Source organism: Corvus moneduloides, chromosome 1 (genome assembly GCF_009650955.1).
Source record: "Corvus moneduloides isolate bCorMon1 chromosome 1, bCorMon1.pri, whole genome shotgun sequence".
Lineage (NCBI taxonomy): Eukaryota > Metazoa > Chordata > Aves > Passeriformes > Corvidae > Corvus > Corvus moneduloides.
The window spans coordinates 99398190-99425646 of record NC_045476.1 but is presented as its reverse complement, the minus strand read 5'-3'; the positions used below and the strand labels follow the sequence as shown (position 1 = coordinate 99425646).

The 27457-nt window shown below is 41.6% G+C and overlaps 1 protein-coding gene across 2 annotated transcripts in view; it reads right to left on the bottom strand.

The window, feature by feature from the left end:
• The window catches only part of GABBR2 (gamma-aminobutyric acid type B receptor subunit 2), a 473703-nt gene extending 446477 nt beyond the window's left edge, over nt 1-27226 (bottom strand). Inside the window, exon 1 of one of the 2 annotated variants that reach the window (XM_032119790.1) lies at nt 26495-27226. In XM_032119790.1, the coding sequence (XP_031975681.1) occupies nt 26495-26809 (315 nt within the window). In that variant the 5' untranslated portion in view covers nt 26810-27226. Of the gene's footprint in view, nt 1-11575; nt 11936-26494 lie in introns of those variants that run through there. The other variant, XM_032119799.1, reaches the window with a different exon arrangement.
• Between the last annotated feature and the right edge of the window lie 231 nt (nt 27227-27457).

Sequence of the window (27457 nt, the reverse complement as noted above, 5' to 3'; positions counted from 1 at the left end):
CATTTAAATTTTTTATATTGAAGACATAAACAACCAGTTAATTTGCTGAAAATTTGCTGATGCTATTAAGCTGAGTGCTACTGAGAATACTAATGAATGAAAGGAAATAATAGCAAGGAACTTAGTTTGGAAATGTGTTTGGAAAATAACAAAAGAGATTAAATTTTCAAAAATGTAAAATCGTTAATTAGCAAAAGCATCCTGCAAAATTAAAATATCAATAACAAAACCAATCTGAACACAGTTCTAGAAGAAGCACTGGAAGCAGAAAATCAGATAAATGTGAATTCTACAGTGGAAGTAAAGAGAATACATATTAGGTAACACAGGCGGCTCCTGGGAGGTAGCAGTCCCTGAGGCACAAAGATAGGTTGCCATTAGTGGGTTTACTTCTCAGATGCTAAATGGATGGTCTGTCATGCAAAAACCTAGGTAGTATCCAGGCATTCCCTTAGGACACATACTTGAGGGTATTTCCTAGATTAAGAAGAGATTGGTTTATGAATAGGAAGGAGTAAAACGACTATAAATGCACAGTTTTGCAATGCAGCTGGACAACAACATAATGATCACCATGTACCTGAACAGCACAAACAACAAATCCCTTTCCGTATGGCCAGATGCATAGTGTGATTCATTTGACCAAACTTAGACTTATGCTAAATATTATGGGTTAGTATAGACAGTGGAAAGAAGCAGACTATTCTAGTACAGGATTCACTGCATCCCAAAGCAGACATCTAAATATCTTGACTGTAAAGACCAACTCAGACACACATATCTAAAAATAGGTGTGATGAATCAGACATCAACTTTGCATCCATTGTCACTTCTCAGTTCAGTTCAGCTTTGATGGGCCCTATCTATATATATATGCATCCTGGTTATGGATCAGGTCTTAAGAAGGGAACTCTGTAAAGCTAAACTAGCAGTACTCATATAAAACTAAGAATGAAAACATTCTCAATAATGATCAAGGCAGAAAACTCTGCAAGTTAAATGCAAATAAAAAGTAATGGGGACAAGGAGAATTGCCTTAAGCCAAAGGAGGGTAGATTTAGATCAGATAGTACGAAGAAATTCTTTACTATAAGGGTGGTGAGGCACTGGAATGGGTTGCTAGAGAGGTTGTGGATGCCCCACCCCTGGAATTGTTCGAGACCAGGTTGGATGGAGATCTGAATCTATTGGAAAGTGTCCCTGCCCGTGGCAGGGAGGTGAGACCTAGATGATCTTTAAGGTCTCTTCCAACCCAAACAATTCTATGATTCCATGAATATCATCATTTCAAATTACCTAATTTTATTAGCAGTTTTCTTGCAGAGATTGAAAGAAAATGTGTATAAAGCAAAAGAGCTCTCATACAGGACAGCTGAAACACAAAGCAAGAAAACAATCATTTGGATTTTGCATTCATAACTAGCCAAAATCCCACACCTTTTCCCTTAGTACTACATAGCTACACATATTTACACATACAAGCTTTCTACATAAACAAAGTCCAAGAACAAAACGTCTGTCACATAGTTTCTATTGAGAGAAATGTGTATTTATATATGCAATGTTCTGTAAATAAAGAGCAAGAGTCTTCCAATGATATGTGAAACACTGTAAAATCTTAAAATAGCCTCCATTTCTCATGCTGAGTTTTTGTTATCAAAGGAATGGGTTTCAAACTTCATTTAAGCAGAAAAGGTCATGCTGTGATTCTGTCTATCAAGAATATTCAGATTAAGACGATTATGGTCTAAACTTCTTATGTTTTATGGGTACAATATTTTATGATACAGCCTGTATCTCAGCATTACACCAAGAAGGAAGAATAAGTGTGTGCTGACAACTCGAGGACACGGCAAAATTTCTAGAGACACTTTTACCTTCATATGCAATTTTTAAATAAATAGGGCTCTTCCTGTATCAGATATGTGTCCCATTTTTTCTTTGGACCTCTGCAAGTCAGTAGGAACAGCAGAGCAAATTGCTATGGGAACCATGCTTCTAGAACGTGAGGTTAAAGTAGGAGTCAAGTTGGGGAATGGAGAATGGTGATATTCCTCTGTTCTCCTCTCTCCAGAAAGCTAATTTGATGAATGGTGTAACTCCCGAGAATCCTGCCTTGCAGCAAGAAAATAAAAGCATTTTCTCTGTTTATCACAGCCAATAGAAAGTGGTGAGATGAACATGATCCACAATCAATATACAGAGATCACAGTGTGATCGTAAATCTGAAACCATTATACATTACAACTGAAATACAAAATCAGCAAAGTTTAATCAGAAATAACATGTGAGATTGCCTATTGGTACAGCTTTGCAAAAAAATGCGGTAAATTCTCTTCACCCTTGGATAACTCTGAATAAAAATTGCACATCTTTCAAAAAGATAAATTACAGTTCTGAGGGAGACTGGTGAACCTGCTGTAGGAATCTCTTGATGGATAGAGTAACTGGTCCATGAAAGGCTAATGAAGTCAAGATTACCATATTTTGTGAATTAATCTACTGCTAGGTTTTTGACCCAGTTAGGACAGCCAACAGTAACAACAAAAACTAGGCAAGAAGAACTAGAAACTCTTGTTATAAGCATCTCCTAAGACTTCTACCACCATGACGCTCACTGCCAAGGTTAAAAACATGGCTGATGTACCAATACCTACATGCGAGTATCCCTTTCAAGGCCAACATGTTTTCTTTTGCATTTCAGTCATCTGGTTTTCTCTGCTGTTTGGTGTGTAGGTCATGCTACAAAGGGGAGGCTTTCTGGTATGTCTACCAGTTCCTCCCATGATTTACCATATAGAAAGTTCTTTGTATCACTTCTTAAAAACTGGATCTTAGTCCCAGCGATAAAACTTGGCATGACACTTGGCTTTAAAGCATATCTGTATTATAGCACCACTTTGATTGCAGCTACCAGCACACCAAAGTTAAGAGAAACAACTCTCTGACTTTTATACCTTCCCATTGCATTTCTACCCATCCCACAAGTTATATGTATTACTTTATTGATACTGGCTTTCAGATTTTGGGGATAGAAACTTACACTGAAGTCAATTATTTTGGCTGTGGCTGTGGTTTCTTATGTAGACTTAAAGATCAGATCTTTTTAAAGCACCTTTACCTTGTCAATTTCAGTATAACAGTCCTTTGTGTAAAAGAGAATTGGATCAAGAATATTTTTCCCATTGTTATACACGTACCTAAACAAATAACTTAATAGGTATCACGTAAATATTATAAACCAATTCCAGCTGTCTGTTAGATCTTCATGTGAGTTTTCTTATGTATGAAGGAATTCTTATTTCTATTAGGGTTTTTTTTCAGAATTGGGACATCATTTGGAACAAAATAGTAATTGCAATTCAGTGCCCCTGCCTTCATAATAAAAATAAACAAAAATTTATTTGGAGGTAATTTAATCACAAAGCTGAGAAAATAATCACAAAAACCTCATGATTTTCCTTAAATGATGCATTTAACATAGTTTTCAGAAAATCTTCCATTCCAGCCTGAAATCTATGAATTACACTTGGTAAAGTACCATAGCAATACTGGATCCACTCAGCAACAAGAAGCCAATTCCTAACAAAAATGTGAAAAAAATTAATTTCTCTCTTCTTCCTGTTGCTAAATACCTCTGGAGTTAACATCCCTCACTACAGCTTTAAACCTCACTTCTTTAAACACAGCACTCTGATCCTATTTGTGTCTCTAAATTTCTTGTGGTTTAGCTGGTACTAAGCCATGCACTCCTGAAGGATTCCTGTGCTTGGAAGTTGCTCATAAGACATTGGGGTGACATTTTTCCTGATCCTTCTCATTTTAAAACCCTGTGAAACGCCTACTTCCTCTTCACAACATTTCACTGTCCTCCTGTTGATGACTCCTTTCTCTTGGATCCCTGCCTCTCTCCTTACTGTGGGCAGATGAGAAATCACAGAGCACCCGGAGTCAGTGGTCATGGCAGGAGAAAGGAGCTCTGGAGCAGCAGTGATGTGAGCCAAGACAGAGCATATGCTAACTGAGAGGAAAAAGACCCCATCCGTGGAAAGTGAGGATAAGAGCTGCAAATGGAGGAAATGGGCAGCTGGACTGAGTACTTTGACTATGATGAACATGGAAGGTCTGGAGAATAACTAGAAAATTAGGGTGTGAACACCCTCAGAGAACAGTGCTATACTCCTTTTTTAAAAAAATTTCCAGATTACTTCTCTATGTTTCAAATATTTACCATGCATCTCCATCGAGCAAGAAAATGTTTCTACTGGTATGATATCAGTTGGTATCGGAAAAGTGAATAGATAGTACCTGAAAGTAAAAGACACTTTTAGTTTAAAAGATTGCCTATGCAAAAAAAATTGACAAAGTTTAATTGTGATGCAAAGCTGAAATGTCTAATCCTTCAGTGGAACTACTCAAATCAATCAAGTGGTCTTGCCACCTCCTACTTTGAAACAAACCCTGGTTTACTTCTGTACCAGTTGTCCAGCAGGTCACCATTCTCAGAGCAGTTTGTGAGGCTGCTACACTTTAGCCTAGCTACAAGTGATCCAGAACTTAACAACAGGCTTTGTGGCCTTTTTAATTCTTTGCCTTCACGAGGCCCCTGCATTGTTTTATCACTGCTTTACAGTGAAAGCTAAGGAAATTGCAAGATGTGTCTGAGAATGACAGCAGAGTAGAGATGTCACTGGTGGCATTTCTTTAGAGACTGCCTGCCCACATGGCAAATCAAAATCAAGCAAATTGCTCCAAAAGCAACAGTATTCACCAGACATTTGGATCCATTCAAAAATAATACATCTTAAAACCTTGAATTTACCCTAAACAAAGCATACTTAAATGCATTAACGTTTCCAGAATTTGTTGGTTCTGATGGATCTCCCTTTTTATTTTCAAATTCAAAAAGAGGCATTTTATGAAACTTTCACAACAAAGATCACAAAACATGTATGTGTAGAATTTCACAGAAGGAAAACATTCATGAGGAGATATGAGCGGGAGGTGCAGAACAGGATCAAGTGATCTGTGAAGTTTTGCAAGTGGTTTTCATGCTATTAGGAGCAGAAAATCCTGAACATTGGATTTCTCCATGAAAGAGAATTCTGAAAAGAATTAATTTTTCATTGATGTGAATGTTTAATCTTAATAAAAACAATAATTCAAATTTTGATTCTTTTATTTTCATTTTAATGTGGAATATAGAGAAAAACACTGCCATCACAATTGAAACTAATTTTGAAAGGAATATACAACTGCATGCAATTTCAAAAATTATGTCAAGACTATCTAAACTATCCTTCCTTGATTTTTGAAATTAAGGTGTGGTGATAGTAATGTGGTTTCACAGTGCTTGTGATTTTGAAAGAAACTGTGCTCCACATGAATAGTTCTCCTCACAATTTTCTCTTTATACAGGAGCTAAAAGCAGGACCAGAGTGCAGGACATGTTTCCCAGCATCTAACATTTCACCTATGAAAAAGCTTTAATTGGTGAGGCCCTCCCCAGGCACAGCCCCACAGCACACAGCAGCAGAAGCCCAACCTCAGCTCAGGTGAGGGACAGCCTGGATGTCCACAGGGTCAGCACGGAAGAGCTTCCTGGTCTGCACTCCTGGCCACTGTGCTGCCACCACCCTGCGTCCCAACACACCACAGGGCACTGCTGACCTGGTTTCCAGGCTTTTCTGGCTAGACATGAGAGACCAAAGAAGAATATTTTGTAACCAATAAAGATGAAGTGCGGGTGGTGAGAAGTGAGCTCTCTGGACCATCTGCTGAAACCCATGGAGGATCAAAGGTGATGGAAATGCATTGTTACTACAGGGGTTTACATTAAAATTCCCCCAGACACCAGGGTAGTCTCTAGCTGATGTAATACAGACCTCCACATAGGAGACATCTGCATCTACACTACTCAGCTGAGGCTCCCTTTATACTTCACAAAAAAAATAGGCTTTCTCTAGTATACAATTCTTTTTATCTTAAAAATAGTCACCTAAAATAGGTTAGATGAATTTTTCCACATAGAAGGGCCTACTCCTTGATGGAACAAGAACCCTGGCACACTAGCTGAAGGGAGATATCCCCAGCCCACATTTCCAAACCCAGGTTAGCTGAAGCCTGGAGCCCTTCTGCCCTGGACATGCCTGGGAACATCCCCGGCTTCACAGCGCCAAACCCCTCTCCTGCACTGTCAGCCCTCATTGGATTCATCAACTAACTCCTCTGCTCAAATTCCTTACAGCTCAGAAGCAGTAGCAGGAAAACAAAAATGCCAGGCCCAAATAATTTTTCTCATACCAGATGTCTGCATGTGCAGCACTCGTATGGGTAAGGTGCATTAAACACAGCAGTTTCAAAGGCCTGAAATAAATGAAAGGTGACACTAAGAAGATAGAATTGCATCAGCGGATAAAGACTGAGTCTTTTGGGGCCAAAAGTTAAGAAAAGCTACATTCCTTTCTGCTATATGAGAAATAGCTCAAATAACATTTAGACAGGGTTAACATAAGGTGACTGTGCACCCTTTGTACAACTCTGAACCCCTGCTGCACTGGAAAGTGAAACATTAAAATAAAACTGAAACTGGATACCTTTCATGACAGTTCAAAAGAACTGTTTATAAGGAATTTAGCCAAGCTTATAATCATTTTTTTTTAAGTATATGATTTGGAAAACAAAGCGATATCGCCAGGAATCATAATTAAGACTTTTTTGGGTTGAAAAACATAGGCAACAAAACACTTTTCTTCCTGTTTTCAGTTAGAGGGTTCCAATAATAGGGGTAGTTTAGGAAAGCTAAAATTAGCATTTCGACAAGTATTTTATTGTTCACAATTTTCATGCCTACAATACTGTACTGAGAAACTGCATTCCCTGAAAGGCAAAATAGAGTACCTTGTTCATGTGAATTTTAGATGTCAAGAACTGGCTTACCATGTTGTCTTGGGGTGACTTTATGGTGTGTATCCCCTATCGCCTCTCTATGCCCAGAAATGAATTTCTGTGCCTTTAAACTGAGTCCAAGAGGGGGAAGAGAAAAAAACTGAGCGAGCTTTTCAAAAGCAGTTTTGTGCTCCAAGATCACTGCTATCCCTCTCTGCATGTTTCTACGGTAGCAAGAGCAGAGGAAGCACCCTTCTTGCTTTTCAGCCAGCTTTCGGCTCCTTTTCTCCAGAGGGAGATGGAGAGTTGAACTTTGTTTTCCTGGGACTTCGGGTTTTTCCCTTCTTCTCTTCTGGACTGTTTCAACATCAGAACACATTGGGAGAATTTTCCACCAAGGCCCTGGAGGTGGGCCCACACCGACCCAGCTCCAAGGAGGAGGAGAGAGACCACACCTACGGAAGGACTCTGAAATATTCCCAGGTTTTCTCTCCACAGTGAGAGGTTTTATTATTTAGCATTATTATCCTTTTCCTGTGTGTTTGTTAAATAAATAGGTTTTTTATCTATTTCACTTTCCTCCGAGGCAAATTTTTTTTTCCCAAACCTGGTGGGGCAGGGGTGGTTGTAACCTGCCTTCTATCAGAGGATATTTTCCTCCAAATTTGTCTCAAATCAGCACACAAGTACATGGTCTTTTAATAACTTCCTAGGACACCAATTTACAGACGTTTTCAAACTGTCAAGTCTACAAAACAGGATGCTTTTGTCATGCCTGTCTTGGCAAACTGATTCATAAAGCATCCCAGAATGCAGGAATGTACAAGGTGAAGTTACACATTGTATGCAACGAGTTGCACACACAAAAACCAGTAGTTATTTTGTCTTGTTTATGGAATAATACTGGCGATGTATCCTAATGTCATTGCAAAATGTCTTCACTTTTAAGTAATTAATGTACACTTACAATCTAAAACCACTGTAATGATTCAGTTTATTGCATCTTAAGCCTGAAGCAGATTTTTTTTCTTATTTAGGTAGGATAAGAAAACCAGCATGCCTTGAAATTTTCAGTTTAGAAATAATTTGCTTACCAATGTCACTTTCTGTGACTGTTCCACTGCTGGGTTTTAGGGGGCTTGGGGTTTTACTTTTTGCATTTTTTTTAATAAGAATGGAAAAACATGCCTTTAAATGAGCTGACACACAGCTATCATGTTACTATGTCATTCCATTACAAAAGAATCAGTTTACTAACAAAGAAAAGACAAGCAGCTTTTAAGTTAGACTGGCACATGTTGTAGCATTCCTGTCAAAAATGATACACATTAGGATAGACTCAGCCAAGTGTCAACTAGCAATCTGAGTGCAAATCAGCACTACTCAGAAAATCCCAGTGGTAAAGTCTATTCGTTTGCTCAGGCCATGCCCTAATTACAGAACGCAAACCTTCCTTGTTAATGCCATTGCTAATAAAGCCCGGGCTTCACATCCTTTTAACTGGATACTAACTCAAAAAACTAGGTAAGAAAAGAAAAATAACTTTGAAGAACCAACATAATTGTTCTTTACACAACAGTAAAACTATTTTTAGGTTTGCTTAAGCCTGTAAGAATCCACCAGCCTGATCACCCTGAGGACAGCGTAGAAGGAGAGACTCCAGATGTCAGCCATACGGTGAAAGACAGAAATAATGTGATACCCAGACAGCTCAATTATACCTGGCTGCCCACCCCCATGGGTGAAAATCTCAAGGGCATAATTTCCCCTACTGCACAAAAAAGCTGCTCCATGGCTGGATTCACAAATCTGCAGAAGGCAGCTTTTCTGCCTTTCCACATCCTTTGTCCAACATTTCAAGGATTTGAGCTCTCTACACAAACCAGGTTCAGGCCTCCCTCAGTTAGAGGCAGGGAAACACACCTCCCCAAGCTGCCACTGCTTGGGGTGGCTGGAATAGAGAGATACATCAGTCCTGTTAACACTGTCCTTCTGGTATAAATAAATAAACATTGCAGACATCGATGTACCGTTTGATGGATAAGCAGCCATTTACCGAACTACAAGATCACTTTCATTTGCTTGCTTTTCATTCTTAGTGAATATTTAAGCATTTTTTTAACGTGAAAGTGCTACATCATGAGTTTTCAAGGGAGTCCCACTTAAAAGGAATTGACAACACAGTAATTAGGAAATGCACGTTTAATCATGGGAGATCTGAGAGACATCAGTCAAAGAAAGCATTCCATTCTCAGCTCAGTGCCAAAGCCACCAGGTTAATAAAGTATGCTGAAGAAAGTTTACCAAAGGCTCCAGATGAAGTAGCTTCATTTAATACGAAGAACTCAGACAGCTCTTGCAAGCGTGCTCCCCCTGACTCACAGTCACCACTCACGTTCTGGAGTCGTGACAGCTTAATTAGTTGAAATAAAACAGTAGCAAAGCCAAAGACTGAACACCCTGCACAAAACATCCTACCTTGTGAAAGGGCAGTGCTCCCACATGGGCAGCAGAGAATGTGGGTTCAAAACTTCAGGGGCTCATGGCAGAGCACAGCTCTGCTCCCTTTGCTCATGAATGCAACTACAACGCTGTTTTCAAGCCCTGTGCATCATCATATATTGGGACCCATGATTTCTTTCCATTTTTTTATTTCAGCAGAAGCAACACAAGTACTTTTCGATGTAACTTTTCTCTCTTCCTAGTGAACTATGCCAAAAAGTCAATTATCTGTCCCCCTCATGACAGATCTTGCGTCCAAAGAGACAAATATCCATATTTTCTACTTCAAAGGAAGCTAATTCAAAGGTTGTATAAGGTCACATATGGCAAATCTAGGCTCACAACATTAAAAAAATCAGCTCTCCTGCATCCATACTGTCCCTAAGAAACAATTAAATACAAGGAGCTCTGTAGCTTGTCTGTAATCAATACTTAAAACTCAAGAGTGTGTACTCTACTCTCAGAACCAGGAAGAAAAATCAGAAATCATAGGGATCCTCATTTTGTTAATCTCTTACAAGTCACCATGACATGTCTTTTTCCAGAGGTTATTTCAAAAAGATAATTATAGATTACTTCAATATTTCAATTCAAATTGAGAGGTCAGTGCAACAGAGCTGAAGTTCTGCAATTCAAATCCACTGAATATTTATGTGGGGAAAAATATTTTGGAGTTGCTCCTAGAACTGGAAACTACGTAAACACAATTAACAAATAAACCTCCACCTCCACAAAACTGCCCACAGCCCAATCGAAACACTGAATCTGAGCAAATACCAGTAGGTTTTAGTTGCTGTCCACTTAAACTCACATCCACACTTTCCACTTATTTAAGCTGAAATGTAACTGATATGTTACTCTTTTTACATGACAAACTAAGAAATACACATTTTTCAGGACTGCATATCTATAGGAACATACAGACAAATAAATAAAACAATAAATAATTGTATTAAAAGTAATTTACAAGACAGATATTTTCTTAATGAGTACATGCAGTTGATACATTTGTGTTCCATTATTAAACATGGAAGCAATCCTCGAGTAATTTTATAGCATATGGGATCATGTTTGTTACATGTTAAGCACTTCAAAAATTATACATAAGTGCTTATGAACCAAATACACTATTAAAATTACATTCTAATTTCTCCCTTGGCTAATATTCTAGAGTTTCGAAGGAAGATGTATCATACCTTCTTCCCATTATATAACACAGCACAACTGTTATTGGTGCAATAATGTCAAATTTTAATAACTTCATCATAACAGTACATTCCATGTTTAAAGACATAGATAAGCAAATATGTTGAGACACACTACTTTGCAACTTCAAAATATTAAGCACCATAGGGAGCCTGTAAGTGCGTATGAGTCTGAGGGCATCTGCCCCACCACATGCCTCTGATTTAGGAAACAGAAATTCGTATCAGTGACAATCTCCTTAAGAATATGTTTACAGTCCCAGATCGCCCTGATATATGAGCTCCTCCTCTTAATTTTGTTGCAATTATTTTGGCCAGACTAAAAGACCTGTTTTAGAAACAGATTTCCTTAATTTCTGTATGGAAGGTGAAAAGATATCTCAATTCTAAAAGAAGCCTCTCTCAACTTTGAAACAATTACAAAAACAGATATAATCACTATACTCTTTATATCCCCATTTTATCAATATTCTTTATATACCCTCACCTCTCATATCAGCCTTTAATTTTTCCTTAAACTGGCACCACCACCCTGCTCTGACAGCACAGCACAGGCTTCTCTCCTGCTCATGCAGAAGCAGGAAGAGAAAGGCAGCGATCTATAAAGCTGTTACTGTGGAAAGCTGGAAGAGCAAGATGCAGAAGACAGTGCAGAAGAACAGAGTGACTCTTCCAGCCATGGATTTGGGGATCACTTTCTGGGAACCTCAGCCACTCTTCAAGAGCCATAGGTGCTTGCAACCCCCCCAAATTTGCACACTCGTTATTCCTGCTTCTAGCACCAGTAGGACACAATTGCACTGCAAGAATCACATCACAGTCAGGCATCCACCCAAGAGCCCAAACTTTTCTGGACAGCCACATTCGCTGTACTTCAGCAGAGCAGGGTTTGCTGGGAAGGGATTCAGTCACAAGCATTCTGAATTGTGCTCACAGAGGGGGCTCAAACAATGCACAACTCTACACCTATGTCCATTTACCTGTGTATCATGGAATGATATCTGGAGTTCATAGTTCTTCAACATCCATTTATGCTTGTATAAATGTTTCAAGGCTAAATGGACCGCGGGCAACACATCTGCCGTTAGGTTTTTCTGATCAATCAGGCAGCTGGTGGGTAAAACCCCGAGAAGAGAGAGGCGCGTCCGATTCATTTCCTCAGAGCACCTAATTATTAGTAACACAAACAGCATCAGTGTGTCTAGTTTCCAGCTCCAGAAAACCATCTTTTTTGGTGCTTTTCTTCTTTTTCTTTCTCTTCGCCAGCAGTCCACATCCCTGAAGAGAAGGCCTTAGATTCCCTGGTTGCCCGACATTTTGCGGCTTTCCTTTGCTTCAGTCGGCTGTCCCTCTAAGAAAGCAGCTAATTGTTATTAAAGGATAAAGACCTCTCAACGACTGGCTTTTCCAGTTTGGACAGTAATCCAGCTCACAGCAATGCTGTGAATCAATACTTCACAAGAATAATCTCTAGGCAAATTGCCCTGCCAAGTCTAATTTTAAACATGTGTCATTTTAAACATTCTGTAGGAGAAATATTCAACCACAGGTGACAAATCAATACACAAACTCATATGATTCCTTTGAAAATAGATATTCTAGGGGTTGATGAAAGTGGTTGCATACTGAAGTCATTTGAGTTGCGTACAGCAACCTGTATGCCATTGGGTCAGAAGATTGCTTCAGCTTGTTTTATCTTGCACAAACATATTTTCTATTGGCTTCATACACATCAAACAGAGAATATGAAGTTTTTGTATATCGATAATATCTTATATACTTCTAGTGCAAAAGCTGCATCAGCCTAAAGCTGTACATCCTTTTCCTGGTTCTGCTTGTTGTCAGAAACCCCATGCTTTCCTTAAAATCAGTGGTAGTTGTGAGAAAATTCATCATTCAGGTCTGCTCCTCCCATGTACAGTCACATAGATTTTGACAGGCATTTCACATACTGTTGTAGCTAGCTAAGTAATTTCAGCACACTATTTGCAGTTTTCCAAGTCCTATGCCAGGCTACGAAATTGAACGGATGCTGTACATGCAGAAATGCAGAGAAAATAGTAATGCTGGAGAAAATCTTCCCTGCTGCTAATCAAAACTCACCAGGGTGAGAAGGGATTATACATAGGATCACCACACCAGAGAAGAACCTGCACCTCTGCTCCCCAGGACTTGCAGCCTGCCTCACCCCTCAGACAAGCACCTCCTTCCCTGCCCCTTTCACAGCAGCAATGCCCCTGTTCTCGAGGCAGCCGCGTGGGTGACCCCTTTCCTCCATTCAAGCTCTCCCCATCCACAGGAAGCCTCCCACACCTACTGGAATGCTGTCATAGGCAAGGGAAGGAAACACAGGGGCCAAGCCCAGGGGCAGGGAAAGGAAGGACATCTGGGAGATGCTTGCCTCTTTGAGTAGAAAAAAACTCTTATTTTCAGCAAGTCTCGTTATATATGCAGCTGAATAGCAAACTGCTTCACCATCTTGTGGAAACTCAAGGTTTCAAAAGAATTCCCTGTGCCAAGCTGGGATGGAAACCTGAAACCTCAAAGGTTTTCATGACTCAATAATCTGAAAGGAAAAAAAATGGAAGGGCTCATAAGCAGAAGGTTAATTTGGTATAAATCAAATTTGAAATTATATGTTCAGAGCTTGGCAATTTATTTTGTGAATGGCTGACATTTAAAAAAAAAAGAAACTACTGGTTTGCTGCAGAAGGTAAGAGTAGCTTGTCTAATTTTAATTTTAAAAACATGGTGTTCCAGGTCAACAAATTATTCTGAAACTGACATGTAACTAAGAAGTTTTTACAGAAAATCTCCAAATAAATTCTAGTTATAAACATTCTAATTTATAATTACAATCTATATGTTGCATGACATGAGGGCATGGAAGTAAATAGAAAAATAAAAGTAAAAAGAGCAAAATAATAATGAATAAATAAGCAAATAATGTCTACCTTGAGCCCAGCAAACAGCTCCAAGCAGGAGATACACTCAATTCATCACTATCTGTCTACAGTGACTCTTCTGCCAAGATACCTGTGCAACTGGATAGACAAGAAAAGAGCCCAATGCATTCTTATACACAAACACAGAGTGAAAAAGAAATACCCTTGCTTAGGGTAGTGAAAAAACCTTGCATAGCCCTTGCTTTCCTTCATCACCATTGCCCATAGTCAGAAAGCAGCAAGGATGCGTGGAGCCCTTCGTGTGGGGAAGGAGATACTGGTTTTCTTCCTGTGCAAGGCTATGGACAAATCAAATGCAGGAAGGTCAAAATTTATTATGGACATTTCCTAGACTGAGAAATTTAACACATTGTCCGGGCACAATACTGAGTAGGAAGCACACTCTCATAGCACAGTCTGCATAGCAACAATTTAACACAATGACTTAATAGGTATTTTCCATTCCTAAGTCTTATGATTCTATAATGTGATTACTGAAAACATATTTTTAATTTTTTTTTTTTAAACTTGAGATTAAATTTTTCCCTGAGCAGAGGGCCAGTATAGGCCAAGATGTTGCTTAAATCCCATTTAATACCTTTCTTAGAGGCTTAAACAGGATTTTGTTGGTGAATAGTCCTTGGGCCAGCCTTCCTTACCAGCATTATTTCAGCATTGACTACACTAATGGAGAGGAGAGGAAAGCAGGCATTCATGCTGCCAAACCTGAGCAGCTGAGGTGCTCTGAACTGCTGCTCCTCCTATGCCTAAATCTTCCTACCAGCTAAGTGGGTACATGGGGCTCCATTGAGTCATAGCTTTGGCTTACAGGTAGATAACAGAAAAAATGTGGTTTGACTATCCAATATCCCCTTCAGTGTTCAAAAAGACACAGATCTGCCACCACACCTCACTGAACCGCTGTTGCTCAGCCAGTGTCTTTAAATTCATGAGAGGGCAATGGCCTATCAGAGGCTATGAAATCAGTTTCAGCACCATATGGATGGACACACATTTAAGGGAGCATCCCCTTATTCTATACATGATCAGCTTCAAACTAGACCAGTCCTCTTCTGGTGCTACTTCTGTGTGCCCTCAGCATTGCTGCATTTAACCCGTGCCTGGCAAAGGAGCAAACAAAATTATGAACAGGAGCAGCCTCCGGTTGCTTGTGTCCTGAAAATCTGCTTTCTGACAGAAACATTTGACTATCTAACCAGACAATTGTTTCTTATATAGTATTTTTATTGCTAATTAATCCTGTAAAACTTGCATCAAAAAAAGCCTGTGTGTTTTCATTTTGATGAATAAAATAGCCATATTTGCCACGCTCGTGGTTGATCATACAGGTATCAGCTTCGTTTTCAGGATAGCATCTGCTGAGTCTTAATACATACAAAAGCATATTACTAAGCCCCTGTCACACATTTGAAGGTAGTCTTTCAAGTGAGTTTGCCCAATACCCTCAAAATTTACTACTAAAACATAACAATGATGAAATTTTAAGATGGTAGATCAACTCACTGCATCTTACATCCATTTCTCAAATGTGAAGCATTTGAAATAGAACTAACTTTGAAATTTGTTTTCAGTGTCAGAAGGCCATTTGACTTTAAACACTTCCACACTGTTTTGGGGAGCTTTATCAAAGGTACTGTTGTTCAGTACATTAAGGTAGCTTTTGCAAGATTTAGCTGAAAGCCTTAGGACAGAGCTGGTGACCAGATGACTCACTGTTGGCATCTCCTTTGTGAGTTCCACACAAACTGAGTAATAATTCCTCTCTGAATGAGGGAAACTGTAGGAGGAAATTGTGGTCCCTCGTAGAAGCACAGTCCTGAGAAATTAAAAATAGAAAAAACCCCAAACACCTGGCATAAATGTGTCGTCCATAGCCAATACTTTCCAAAGGAGAGATCTTTTCGGTGTTGTCCGCCTTGCCACATTATCCTCTGGTTTTATAGCATTTTAAATTCAGTTCTCAATCCCCTGATCAGTATTTCTGAACTGTAAATCACTTAAACAGTTATTAGTTCATGTAAGAGGTTGATTTTAGACTGTATTAACTGTGTTAAAGGCTGGCTATATATTTAAGCTATATGTCACCTCACGCCTCCCACACACAGCTTCCTCCCCCTTGAGTAACACCCATTAACATTTATAGGATGTTCTAATCCCAGCTTCACGTTAGTTTTTTCAAAGCAGGTTATCATTCACCCTTTCTTGTCCCATGTGCCTCTGCTCTTGTTGCTTAATTGCTCAGTGTAATTAGAGTACAGAGCACTCTCACATCCTAGGAAACCTTGGTAATGTATTGGAAACCAATACATTTACTGTGGATGGCAACTCCTCTTGTGACATTGACACCAAGTCTCTACCTATTGCCAAGAGCAGCTTCACTATCAAGACACTACTATCTGCTGTAACGTGTCCCAGCTTTTTAAGCAGCTGCTATTCAGCTAAAATTATTTACGTCCCATAACACCATCCAAGTGACCAGGCTATCTATGTCCACCTGTCCTACTGATGTCATGATGAATTTTTGCCTTTTCTTTTAAATCCCTTTTATACCTCTTTACAACTTCTGTACCCTTAGTGCTTTTGCCTACATTCTTGGACTTGTTTGTCAAGCTAGGAGACCAAACATTTTAGAAGCTTCGTAGGTAGGGATCAGTGTGCCCCAGACCCCAAGGTCCTCTCCAGAACACATTTTGTAAACCAAGATAGAACCATCAGGGGAAGGCTCCTTGGGGAGGGGGGCTCACTTGAGCCTCTCATTGGGGAATTTTTGATAGATATGCTAATTAGTAAGACCTATAATGTTATACCAGATCTTTTGGGGGTGTGCACTGTGGTGTGCATTGTGGTGGGCATTGAGGTGCATTCGACCTGGATGTAGTGCACCTAAGGATCCTTCAAATAGATACCAAGGTAAAATCCCTTTTTCCCTTCTAACCATGTTTGACTTGATTTTAAGACCAAAGGCACCACTACCAAGTCTGACTAGATTTGCTTGTAGTTAGAGAGATTCATTTTGAGAAAGCAAATGAAAATTTATTTTTGCCTCAAACCCTAGTGTCTCACTCCTCATGTGTAGCCTGAAAATCTCCTCTCTGCCTCCTTTTCCTCTTTCCTAGCAGTGCAGCACAAAGATCAAATTAATTTCCTCCATTCTGAACAGGAGGCTTGAAGAAAAGAGATAAAATTACAAGTATATACAGCAATGGTGAGATTATTCCTGAAGTAATAGATCAAATTCTAGTGGCAACACTTTGAGAATGAAGATGACAAACTGCAAAAGATTGAAAAGAAAGACACAAGAACACATAAAAAGCTGAGAAAAAAAAAAAACAACACAAAAGCAGCAATTCAGTCTATCAAGTTTAATGTTCAGAGGTGGCTTAATTGGTAACTTGCTCTATAGTGGATGAAAAAATTATTTCTAATAATACCAAACTTTTGAGTGGTTAAGGAAAACACACTTTCTACCCTTCAGTAAACTATCCCCTTTTCATGAAATAACTTTTGCTCAATCTGTTAAAAAAGATGTTTGCTGCTGTAACTACAGTAAGGGCTTCTGCTGACATTGAGATAACACCTCCTGATACCCACCCATGACATAATTGTGCCAGCCATATAGACCTGCCTTGGGTAATAAGGCCCTAGGGACACAGTACTCCCACCATGCCACTCCTCTTGTTTACTTCATACAAACTGTTATTTTTGCCAAGGTCAAACACACCACTTCCAAATATGTGTTAATTAAAAAATTTACTATTTTTTAATTGATTGGTTTTTAAAAATATCCGTACCTTGCATATTTCTCAACTACAAGATCCTTGAGATGTAATAATCTAATTTTAAAAGATATTTAATACTGCCATGGATCCTGAAAAGATCTCTGTCCCAAAGGCTGAGTGAAATCAGCATTTTATTCCACCAGGCAATTTGAAAATTTAAAGCAAGTAATGATGAGTGCCTTTGTTCTTAATTAAAAGTGGCAATTCTAGGTCTCCTCCTCATAGAAGCACGTTGCATTTTCATAGGTGGGCTGGCTTTCTAAAGTGCTGAGCATTCAGCAATTCCCACTGTTGTTGACAGAAAATGCAAATCACTCCATGCTTTTGGAAAGCAAATCTTTAGTTCAGGGACCTAACTAGAAACTCTTAAAAAAAAAAAAAGAAAAAATGATGTGTAGCTGATATTATTAGCATGCTTGACAGCAAAAAATCAGGAGAAGAGAGGAGCTTGGCAAAGTTTAAAGATGCACAACTTTTTTTGTCACTTTATATACAGGCAACTATTGCAACTTAATTTATTTTGCTACATTGCACAGTCTTGCTGCCACTAGCACATCCCTCCAGATTAGACTCTCAGCAACAACATGGAATTTGGTCCTGCTTGTAATGTTTAGAAAGAGAGAAAGTGAATGGGGAAAAACAAAGAGAAAGTTGGCTTTCTCTCTTGGTCAACCTCCTGTAAATTATTTATACTTCGGGCTTGCCAAATTCACAGGGGAGAATGGAAAGCAAAACCGAAGGTGCTTTTACAGAACTTTAAAATTATATGGAAGACCCCACAAAAACACAGAGCTTAATATTTTTATGCCATGTGTATACTAAAATATACCTACATGTTGCTGATAAGATACTCACGAAGGTGTATCTGAATGACAGTGCTTGAAAAATGTTATGTGTTGTATTTTGTACCACACTAAGTGTTAGTGCGTCAAAAACTGCCCCTTCATATAGAGTAAAAATAGTAAAGAAAGAGATTTATTCCTTGCTAGAAAAACACTTAATTCCCTGTGAAAACAGGAGCAGTAAACAGTGGAAAGGAAGTTAATTAGCATCCCAAAAGGGGCCTCTTACTCTTTGTCTCTGGAGGTTTTGGATGTAAAATGGTTACTTAGACACCTATTGTGCACATGATTCTTCACATAATTCTGTAGTTCAACGAAGCTGCAGCAGAAACTGAGGCCTACCCAAGGTAAATGGCAAATTAGAATACATAACTACTTTAATGACATAAAAGATTCAAAGAGTAGGTTCTTTTAGAGATATGTGGTGGTGATTATTTAATAAATAAAATAAATGAGATTCTGGAAATAACTTAATCAGACAGAGAGTATAAGTTCCTCTGATGGGGATTGTGGCAAAATAGGTCAAAAAAAAGGTAGGTGTAAAGAAGAAAATCAGTTCAGCCAAGAATTCAAAAAAGGTTCTGCAGAACTATCTACTCAGCAACAGAGCACATGAGTCTGGCAGACCCAGCTTGCAAAGAAGCAAGCATACAAGGTTTCCACATGAAGTCTGTGACAATCTGCCAAAGCAAAGAAGTCTTTGATTCCATCAGGATCAAATCCATCAGAGTTCCTCATACAAGGGAAGGATCCCCTAGACAGCCATAAAAGTCAGAAAGCCTTGATCCCCCTCTCTTGCTGGTGATGTCCCAAGCCTGGAGCTGGGAAGGTATGGCAGAGAGAGCAGTGTATGTAAAAAAAATGGGAGCTGCTTCTCTCATGGCATCAGCAGCTGCAGGGTCAGTAGCATTTAAGCTGGAAATAGCAATGGACCTTTAAAGGGGTTTCAAGCAGATCACAGAGAAAAGTTGTCTAGGGATAAGGGGGAACATTATGACAAGTGGTTTACTGAAGTACATATTCCAGTTTGCAGCAGAGAGGGCAGAAATCCCAGGTGAAACACATGGTCTGTATGGTAAGATGTGGATAATCCTAATGGTCCTCTGATCTTAGAACTCATTAATTATTTAAGGTAAGCACCATGGCCATAGTAGGAAACCTAAGTGTTCTAATCCTATTGCTCAAACTTGTGATGTTCACTTTACAGCAGCTAGTCTGTTATCCGGGCCTTCATCTCTCAGAAGCCTCAGTAACAACAGCTTGGACAACCCTGATGAATTAGCCCCCATATTCTTCATTCTTTGTGAGTACAGTTTTCAGACAGAAGGTGGATATCTGTCTTTAATTTGTTAGCTTTCTTCTTCACATTTGATAAAACTTGTTTGAAAAATACTATGGATAAAATTGTCAGAAATAAAGGCTGACGATAATGAAAAATTAATGGCACAGAAATTGGGCATCAATCACTGACTTAGCAATGAGATTACATGGCTATTCCATCACAAGAGGGTAAAAAAGAAATAAAAAAAGGTGTTTGCCACCCAGTATGTCCCATTTCAGCAGGCAGTATCAAGCAATCCCCAAATCCAGCAGATCTTACCCACAGCAAAAGCATTTGCAAGTAGAGAAATCCCTGCTTAGCAAAGAAGGCATCCCTTAAGTGTCAGTGGCATGGCAAGGGGAGACACAGGGTGACTGAAAACATATTCCAGCTGTTCTTAGGGACACTGCCTTCTTTGAGTCAGAGCAATGGTGTAGCTGAATGAGGTTGCTACAGGAGTCAGGCTACTGGTCCATTAATGCTGGAGCCCAAGAACCACAAAAGTACTGCAAATCTCATTTCTAGCTCAGCTAGACCCACAAATCAGAGAACAGTGCATCTGGCTCCTGAAAAGTTTGAGGCTCTGTCACTGATTTAGTTCCAAGATTCCTAGCATAAAAATAAATTTGAAAAAATGAGATGTATTTGCACTGTACCATCTCAGTTTGGAATCCCAGAGTCTGAAACAGGCTTCCTGGGATATCTGGGGCTGCTGTGTATTAACAGACATCTCCACAGGACTGAGTCATAACTGTGCTCACTGATCTCAGTACACATCTTTGCTAACCCCAGCTACCCCAAAAATTACTTGAGCCGAAATGAATCATAGGGGGTTTTCCTCTGTTAATTTCTACCACTTGACTCCTTGAGCCAGACTTCTGCATGCAATGGTTCAACCCTTCCTAAGGAAAAGTATCTCCTTTCCTGTAATAACAAAGGTCTCGACTTGAGTTTTCATGAAAGACCTGTTTGGTTTCCAGGTTCTGCAGTTTGCTCAAAGGCATTGTTCTTCTGCCTTATGTCATGGGAACATCCATAAAGCAATGAAATTGAAAGCAGAGAACAAAGCTTGAGATGCACATGTATCATCATACTCAGATTATTAATGCAAGATGGGGTTTTGTAGCCTTGATATTCAGTGCTATTTATGATGTCATTCCAAACAGTTACATGTATTTAATTAAAACAATAGAAATAGTGAATCAACAACTTTCTTTGTGCATGCCATCATTAAATCTCTCTCATCTAGCTCCTTCCTCTCCATTTTCCTCTTGCAAATATTTTCTTCACAGTTATCACCAGGATATTACACCCCATCTTTTCCACAAACTTGAGTAATTAACTCTGTTTGATAACCACATCAGAGGATAGGGCCTTCCCCTCTTTCTTCAAATGCAAATGGGTACTTCTTCCGAGATTTATTAAAAAAAATGGTTTTTCCATGCTGATGGAGTGTGTTTGGCATTTGAATCAAAAGATTCTATAACTGTGTTTTGCAGTATGCATAGGATAAGTTATACAAGAAATTGCAAGACATATGCCAGAAATTGGCTTTAGTCTCTTTGCAGAGATATTTAGAGGATATACATTCTGCAGGTCTGGGATCCGCACCCAGAGGAGTGGGTGCAGTGAATACATGATTTCTCTCCTCTCCCCACCCACATCTTAACATCAGCGGAGAAGCCAGCATAGAATTAACATAAACACTTAACTTTTAGATGATTCCCTCCAAGTTTACAAAACTCTAAAGCAAAAGGAGGTAATGTCGTAAACGGAGTCATGTTACGCAAAAGTCAGAGGAGACACTGACTATTTAAAGAAGTACGTCCCTTCCAAGCAGAGTGTCACCAGCAGAGCAGACAGCCATCGTCACCATACACGTAGCGTAGTGCATTTTAATGCCTCACTCTCTGCAAATATCAGACAGCGAAAGAACTCGGTAATATTTGAAGGTAAGAAATTACCCAGCCGCCTCAACATATGCCAGACACATGCTCACCTGACGATACAAGAACAAAAGTCTACCACCTCTGTCTGCTGTAAGCCTGACTCTCTTTCAGACCCTCACATCTCCTGTATATTCAGCTGTTACCCTCAGATGACCACAACACCACCTTACCTGTCCCACTGCGAGCACTCCTGAAATCAAAATAAGGCTCCAGACAATTTAGTGCTCAGAGCACTCACAAGCATGACAGGGCTCACCCCCAGAGACCCTACTTGACTTTGGTACACCATACTTCCTCTTGCAATTCCAGGCACTGTTAGAGGGACTTGGATCTATGCCTCCTGAGACAGAGGGCCAAACCAACACATCACATGCACTTCTTTCGGGGGTGGGGGGTGCCCTTGCTCAGTCCTGTTACAGTTATGGTGGTTTTTCAGACAGCAACCAGTAGCTCTTTGTCCTTCTCTGAGGACCACCATGTGTTATTGAGCACTGAACTCCAGTGGACAGACACCTTATTCTGTACCACTGACACAAACCTGCCCTCCTGTTTCCATAATGTGTTCCCCATACTTAGCAAAAGTGAATAGTTCTCCTATTTCCACTTGCAGGAACAAGACATGAGTGGATTTTGTTGACAGCACTCATGACTGGACTTTCTGGAAGAGGCGTCTTTATTTGGGGGCTCAGGGTCCCTTAAAAGTTAGAATAGCTGGTAAGAATGACTCAGACGGGTGCACAGCCTTTCTTAAGCTTTGAGAGTTTTACTGAAAACACATGCACTTTTTTAGTAAAAAAGAAGAAGAAAATAAAGTCTACACATACTATGCCTATACTGTAATTTCTTGTCAGATAAATTAGGAAAGGCACTTTCTACTTAAAGAATAGAAAAAGGCAAATATGTATCAAATGTCAATAAGCTCATGTTTTCCTTCAGATTTTGTGGAGTCCTGTGAATTTTCCAGAGCTCACTCCTCTGTGCCAACCCGCTGTTTAAAGGTATTAGAGTGTATTATTACACAAAGATGAGATTATATCATGATTACCACAAGGTATTTGTTGTAGTTAGAGAAAATTAAATAATCTCACCCCCCCAGTACAAATATTCTTTCCTCTTTGTGATAATTTACCCATTTACTTCAGGAAGATTTTTTTTTCAGCTTGCCAAGACTCACATTGATCTTCAAAAACTTCTTGTCTTTACATGTTTCTTGGCTACCCATGTTTAGATTCAAAACAAATTCATACTGTCTGTACACCACTTGCAGCACTGCTCCTACAAGAAATCAGAAAATCCAGTGCATATTTGAGGGAAGATGTCCAGATGTAGAAGCACAGATATCCAACTTCCATTAACTTCCCTTGCCTTCTTCCAAGATGCCTATTCCTCCAGCTACTATATGGTCAGTTTTTGCCTGATGCAAATCAATTACTGTTGAAATTGATAATAGTGTCTAATAGAATGATCAATTCCTTTATTTTAGGGTTATTCTGGTTTTTTCCTCCAACAGATGTGTGTCAGGGTACTTAAGCTGAAATCATCTTTCCTGATTTATGTGCAGCTTGAGCAATTTCTAGCATATGTAGAGTTTTTTCTTTCATTATTTTGCAAAATATTTGTTTGCTTTTTCAACCAACTAAAGCTACAATCACAGGGATGGAAAAAAAAGAATTATTGTATCATGGTTGTTGATCTGAAGCCATAAACTATGAAGTACCCTTAACTTCTAGGACATGGTCCAAGGGCCGCTGGAATCAGTGCATTACTGCCATTAATTTCAATGGGGTTTGGATGAGACTCTTTAGGGATGATCACTTTATAAATTCTTGAGTTTCTAAAATAACATGGTTATGAAATTTTGCCCAGGAGCCTCATCTAGAGAGAGACTCCCACTCTCATTGAAATGAACAGCAAAAAGTAAAGCCACTTAGACCAGAGTTCTGCAAATGCCTACCTTTGAGCTTTGTTTCATTGACTGAGCCTACATAGGAATGCCCAAATAGATGAAGGCATGCCCAAGAAGTAGCAAAATATTTTACCAGGCTAGATCAGGATCACACTTCAAGCACATTTAAAGATCAAAAATACCCAAAACAGAAGCCTCTGCATTTTTGTACATGATGTAACCTGTGGTCATATTTCATAACAAAGATGTAATTCACACAATCTCAACTGAGACACAAACTAAACATTGTACTTAAGTGCTTAATTCAATTTAAATGCTTTGAAAAACACTAGAGCTGCTGCTCATGTACTCAAATGTTAATGAGTTCAAGTGCTGACAAACAGCAGTTGACCTTAGAAGGCACACTGCAGATCTTCAGATGGTTGGTCAGAAAGTAAAGACATTATAATTCTTCCTTATACACACCAGGACTATCAAACAAGCTAGAATATTCAGTTCAAACTTGACAGAAAACTACCTGAATGCAAAATAAAAAATAAAAAAAATCTAGTCTGTTTATTTTCATTATTGTTTTTCACAAGCATTTAGTTAAAGCATTATGGAAAATTGCAATACAAAGATCAGACTGCAACAACGGGGGATTATGGAGAGACACAAGGGAGAATACACGAGTTAGTAAATCACTGCCATACATTTCCTAAGTATTATAAATATGCTGCAATTATTTTTCAAGCTATTGAAAAATCCCATGTGTTCAAGGCTCTACATTCTCTCTTTCAAGAGCCAACAATGTCACAAGCACCACCTGTGAAGCCCTGAGAGGGAGAACTACTCGCTGGTCCCTGATTATGCAATGATAAGGATCCAGGCCCTTCAGGCATATCTATTTATTGGCGGCCTCAGAAAATAGGCTGAGAATCAAGTGGGCATGATGAGCCAGCTACCCTCCTGCTTACCGTAAGTGCACTGAAGGAAAAAGGTAATGTCTGAACCGAGTGAAAAAGTTTGTGCTGCCATTAGGTACTTAATGGCTATTCCAGACATTGGTCTATTCTGTTTGGGTGCAGCCAGTCTAGCACTCTTCATGGACACCAACTTATTTACTCGTCACTATTAAGCACACAATAATGATCCAACTGTACTCCAAACATATACGTTCGCCTGACTTACCATTCCATAACCATCCATTTATTAATTGCTTAAAAGCATTCAAAGCAACACAGCAAGCTAGCAACATGACCCTGATTTCTTATGTCCCTGGAGTACAAAACAGTAAAAATACAATTTTTAAGAAACTGATACTCATTCCACAACAAGCACGGTATTTTTTCCTGAATATTTTAATGATAACGACCTAGTTCAGAACCCAAAATCTCTATTAAGAACTTCACAGTATTTTGACTGCAATAAAGTGCAGCACATTATTGATTAAGATGTTACTGTATGAAGGAAGATCCTGCCAAGGCTTCTCTAATTCCTATGCATATGTTATTTTTGTAATAATTCAATCCAAGGGAAGAACTAATATAGAATAATGTAATGAAAACAGGACTAGGAGAACTGTGATTTTTCCTAACACACGTCTCACTTTATGAGACAGGTAATGCCATTCAGAAAATCCCCCATAATTCTTTTCATTACGATTGCAGAGTTCCCTGAGATACATCTTTTTAAGGAAACAGGCAGCTACTCTAGGCTGATATTGCCTGTATTCCCTGTCAGTATCTAGTCTCGTTCACTAAACACGACAGGATGGCAGCGTGCTCCTTCCTAAGTGACATCTTCAGCAGTATTGCCCTCCATGCATTTCTGCTCAGAGATATCTAAAAAAAAATACTATGACAAATTTACGTCAATTAAAAGCAGCCACCCTGGGAGGAGAGGTTTTGGTAGTCATTTTAGGGACGGAAACACTATCACGAAGCAGTACAGCCTGTCACTGCTGCTCTCAGCTTGTTCCCCGCGGACCCTGAGAACCGAAGGGGAGCAGACAGGGGCTTCCTTAAATTACAGCTGGGAAGGTTTTCAGCAGTCACTTGCTTCACCGGGGGTTGTCTTGGAAGCGAGCCCCGGCCGCCAGCATTACACAAGAAGCGACTGCCATCTTCAGGGGAGCCCCGGTACCGGACCCGCGCGTACTCTCCGCTAACACACAGGTACTGAAGTTGTGACAAAAACCAAAGGCAGTTGTGGGCGGGTGATAGTGGCAACCAACTCGACAAAGCCCTCGCCTCGCTCCCTGCCTCTCTCTCCCAGGTAAAGGGAACGTGTTTTCTGGCGCAGCCGGGCTCCCCCCTGTCCCAGCCCTGACGGCCGGCCGCTCGCAGCGCTCCGCAACGGGAGCAGGCATCCCGCCGCGCTGGAGGCGCTCTGCGCGGACCGGGACTGCAAATTTAGCTCTTCCCAAGGAGCGAGCGCCTCCGCGCCCCGTCGCCGCCGCCACGCACCCCCGGGCGAGGGCTCAGCCGCTCCCGCCGGAGGGCAGGGACGGGGGAGACTCAGCGGAACCCTGCGAGAGCCTCCCCGCCTCCTTCTCAAGCTACGGCTGCCCTTCGCGTCCCGTCGCCGCATGGGATAAGACGGGCTGGCAGCGTGAGCCCGTTGGCGGAGCGGGGGAGCGGAGCGCCCGGCGTGCATCTGTTGCTGAGCGGGTGGCGGCTGGCACAGGGATGCGGCCGTGGCTTCGCTGGGCGAGGCAGCCTTCCTCCCACCGGTGTACGTGCGTGCCAAGGGCAGCGGATCCCAGCCACCGCCACCGCCAAGCACCCGCGCCGCCTGGGCACCCGTCCGGGCCCACCCCCGCGCTGCAGGGTACTCCCGGGCAGGGTACTCCTGGGGCTGCGGGGCGAGCCCCCGCTGCCGGGGGAGCCGCTCCTGATAATGCCGGGCGGGCAGGATACGGCCCGCCGGCTCCACGTCCTCCCCCTCCGCCGCCGGTACCCTGCACATCTGCCGGCAGCCTGCGGGGCCGGGCGGGCAAGGCGGTTCGGAGGCGGCGCGCACGGCCCCGCCGGCAGCCGCAGCCCCGGCCCGGGCGTCCGCGCTGCCCTTGCGCCCCTGTACCCGCAGCGCCCCGGGACTGGGCGGCGGCGCCTCCCCCTGCGCCCGGAGGCGCGGGGCCCGCGGCGGTCCCTACCTCCGTGTCGTAGAGCCGCAGGTCCAGGAAATAGGGGTTGAGCAGGGACTCGTTGCGGATCTGATCCATGGCCAGCTGCACGGCGGGCAGCACTCCCCGGCCGATCCTGCTCTTCTGGTCCTCCTCGGACTGGCTGAGCGGCATCAAGCCCATGATGGAGATCGGCGTGGTGGCGTTGAGGGGCAACCCGGCCGCCCCCCGGGAGCTGCCCCGCGGCCAGCCCCAGCCCGGCGGCGCCCAGCCCAGGAACAGGAGCAGCAGTAGCATGGCAGGGTTGGAGGTGGCAGCGGCCGGTCTCCGCGGAGAGGGATGCATGCTGCTGGATGGGGGGGAGGAGGAGGAGGACTGAGGGTGGGGGAACCGGCAGAGAGGCGGAAGGGAGCCGAGCCCCTCTCAGTGCGGGCGCATCCCCCGGCGGCAGAAGCCAAGGCGGGAGGAAAAGATCTGCCTGTCTCCGCTTCCTCGGGAGCCTCGGGGTCTCCTCTCTCTTCCCCCCCCCTCCCCTCCCCTGGCAATAATCCTTCTGGCAATGGCGCCTACTCCTTCCCAGGTCTGCCAGCTGCAACCACCAGGAGCAATAAATAAATAAATAACCACCACCACCACGCACACACAGACACGCTCCCCACCACCCTCCTCCGCTCTCCTCGGCGGCACAGCAAGGGAGCGGGACCTGCCTCTGCCTCCCCAGCAGCTCTCCCCCTTCTCCGCTCAGGGAGGGACAGCACCTCTCAGGCGCGGGGGGGGGAGCCGAGCAGCCCTCATTGAACACCTCCCTCCTTCCTCCTCCTCCTCCTCCTCCAAAAGGGTGAAAAGAAAAAAAAAAAAAGGATGCTCCGGCAGAAAACGCCGAAGAGGAAAAAGCCCCCCCTAGAGCCGGGGAGGCGGAGGAGGGGAGCGGTGCCGAGCCGGGGCGGGGGTGCTAGTGCCGCATTCCGCGGGAGCCGGGGCAGCCTCCGCCGC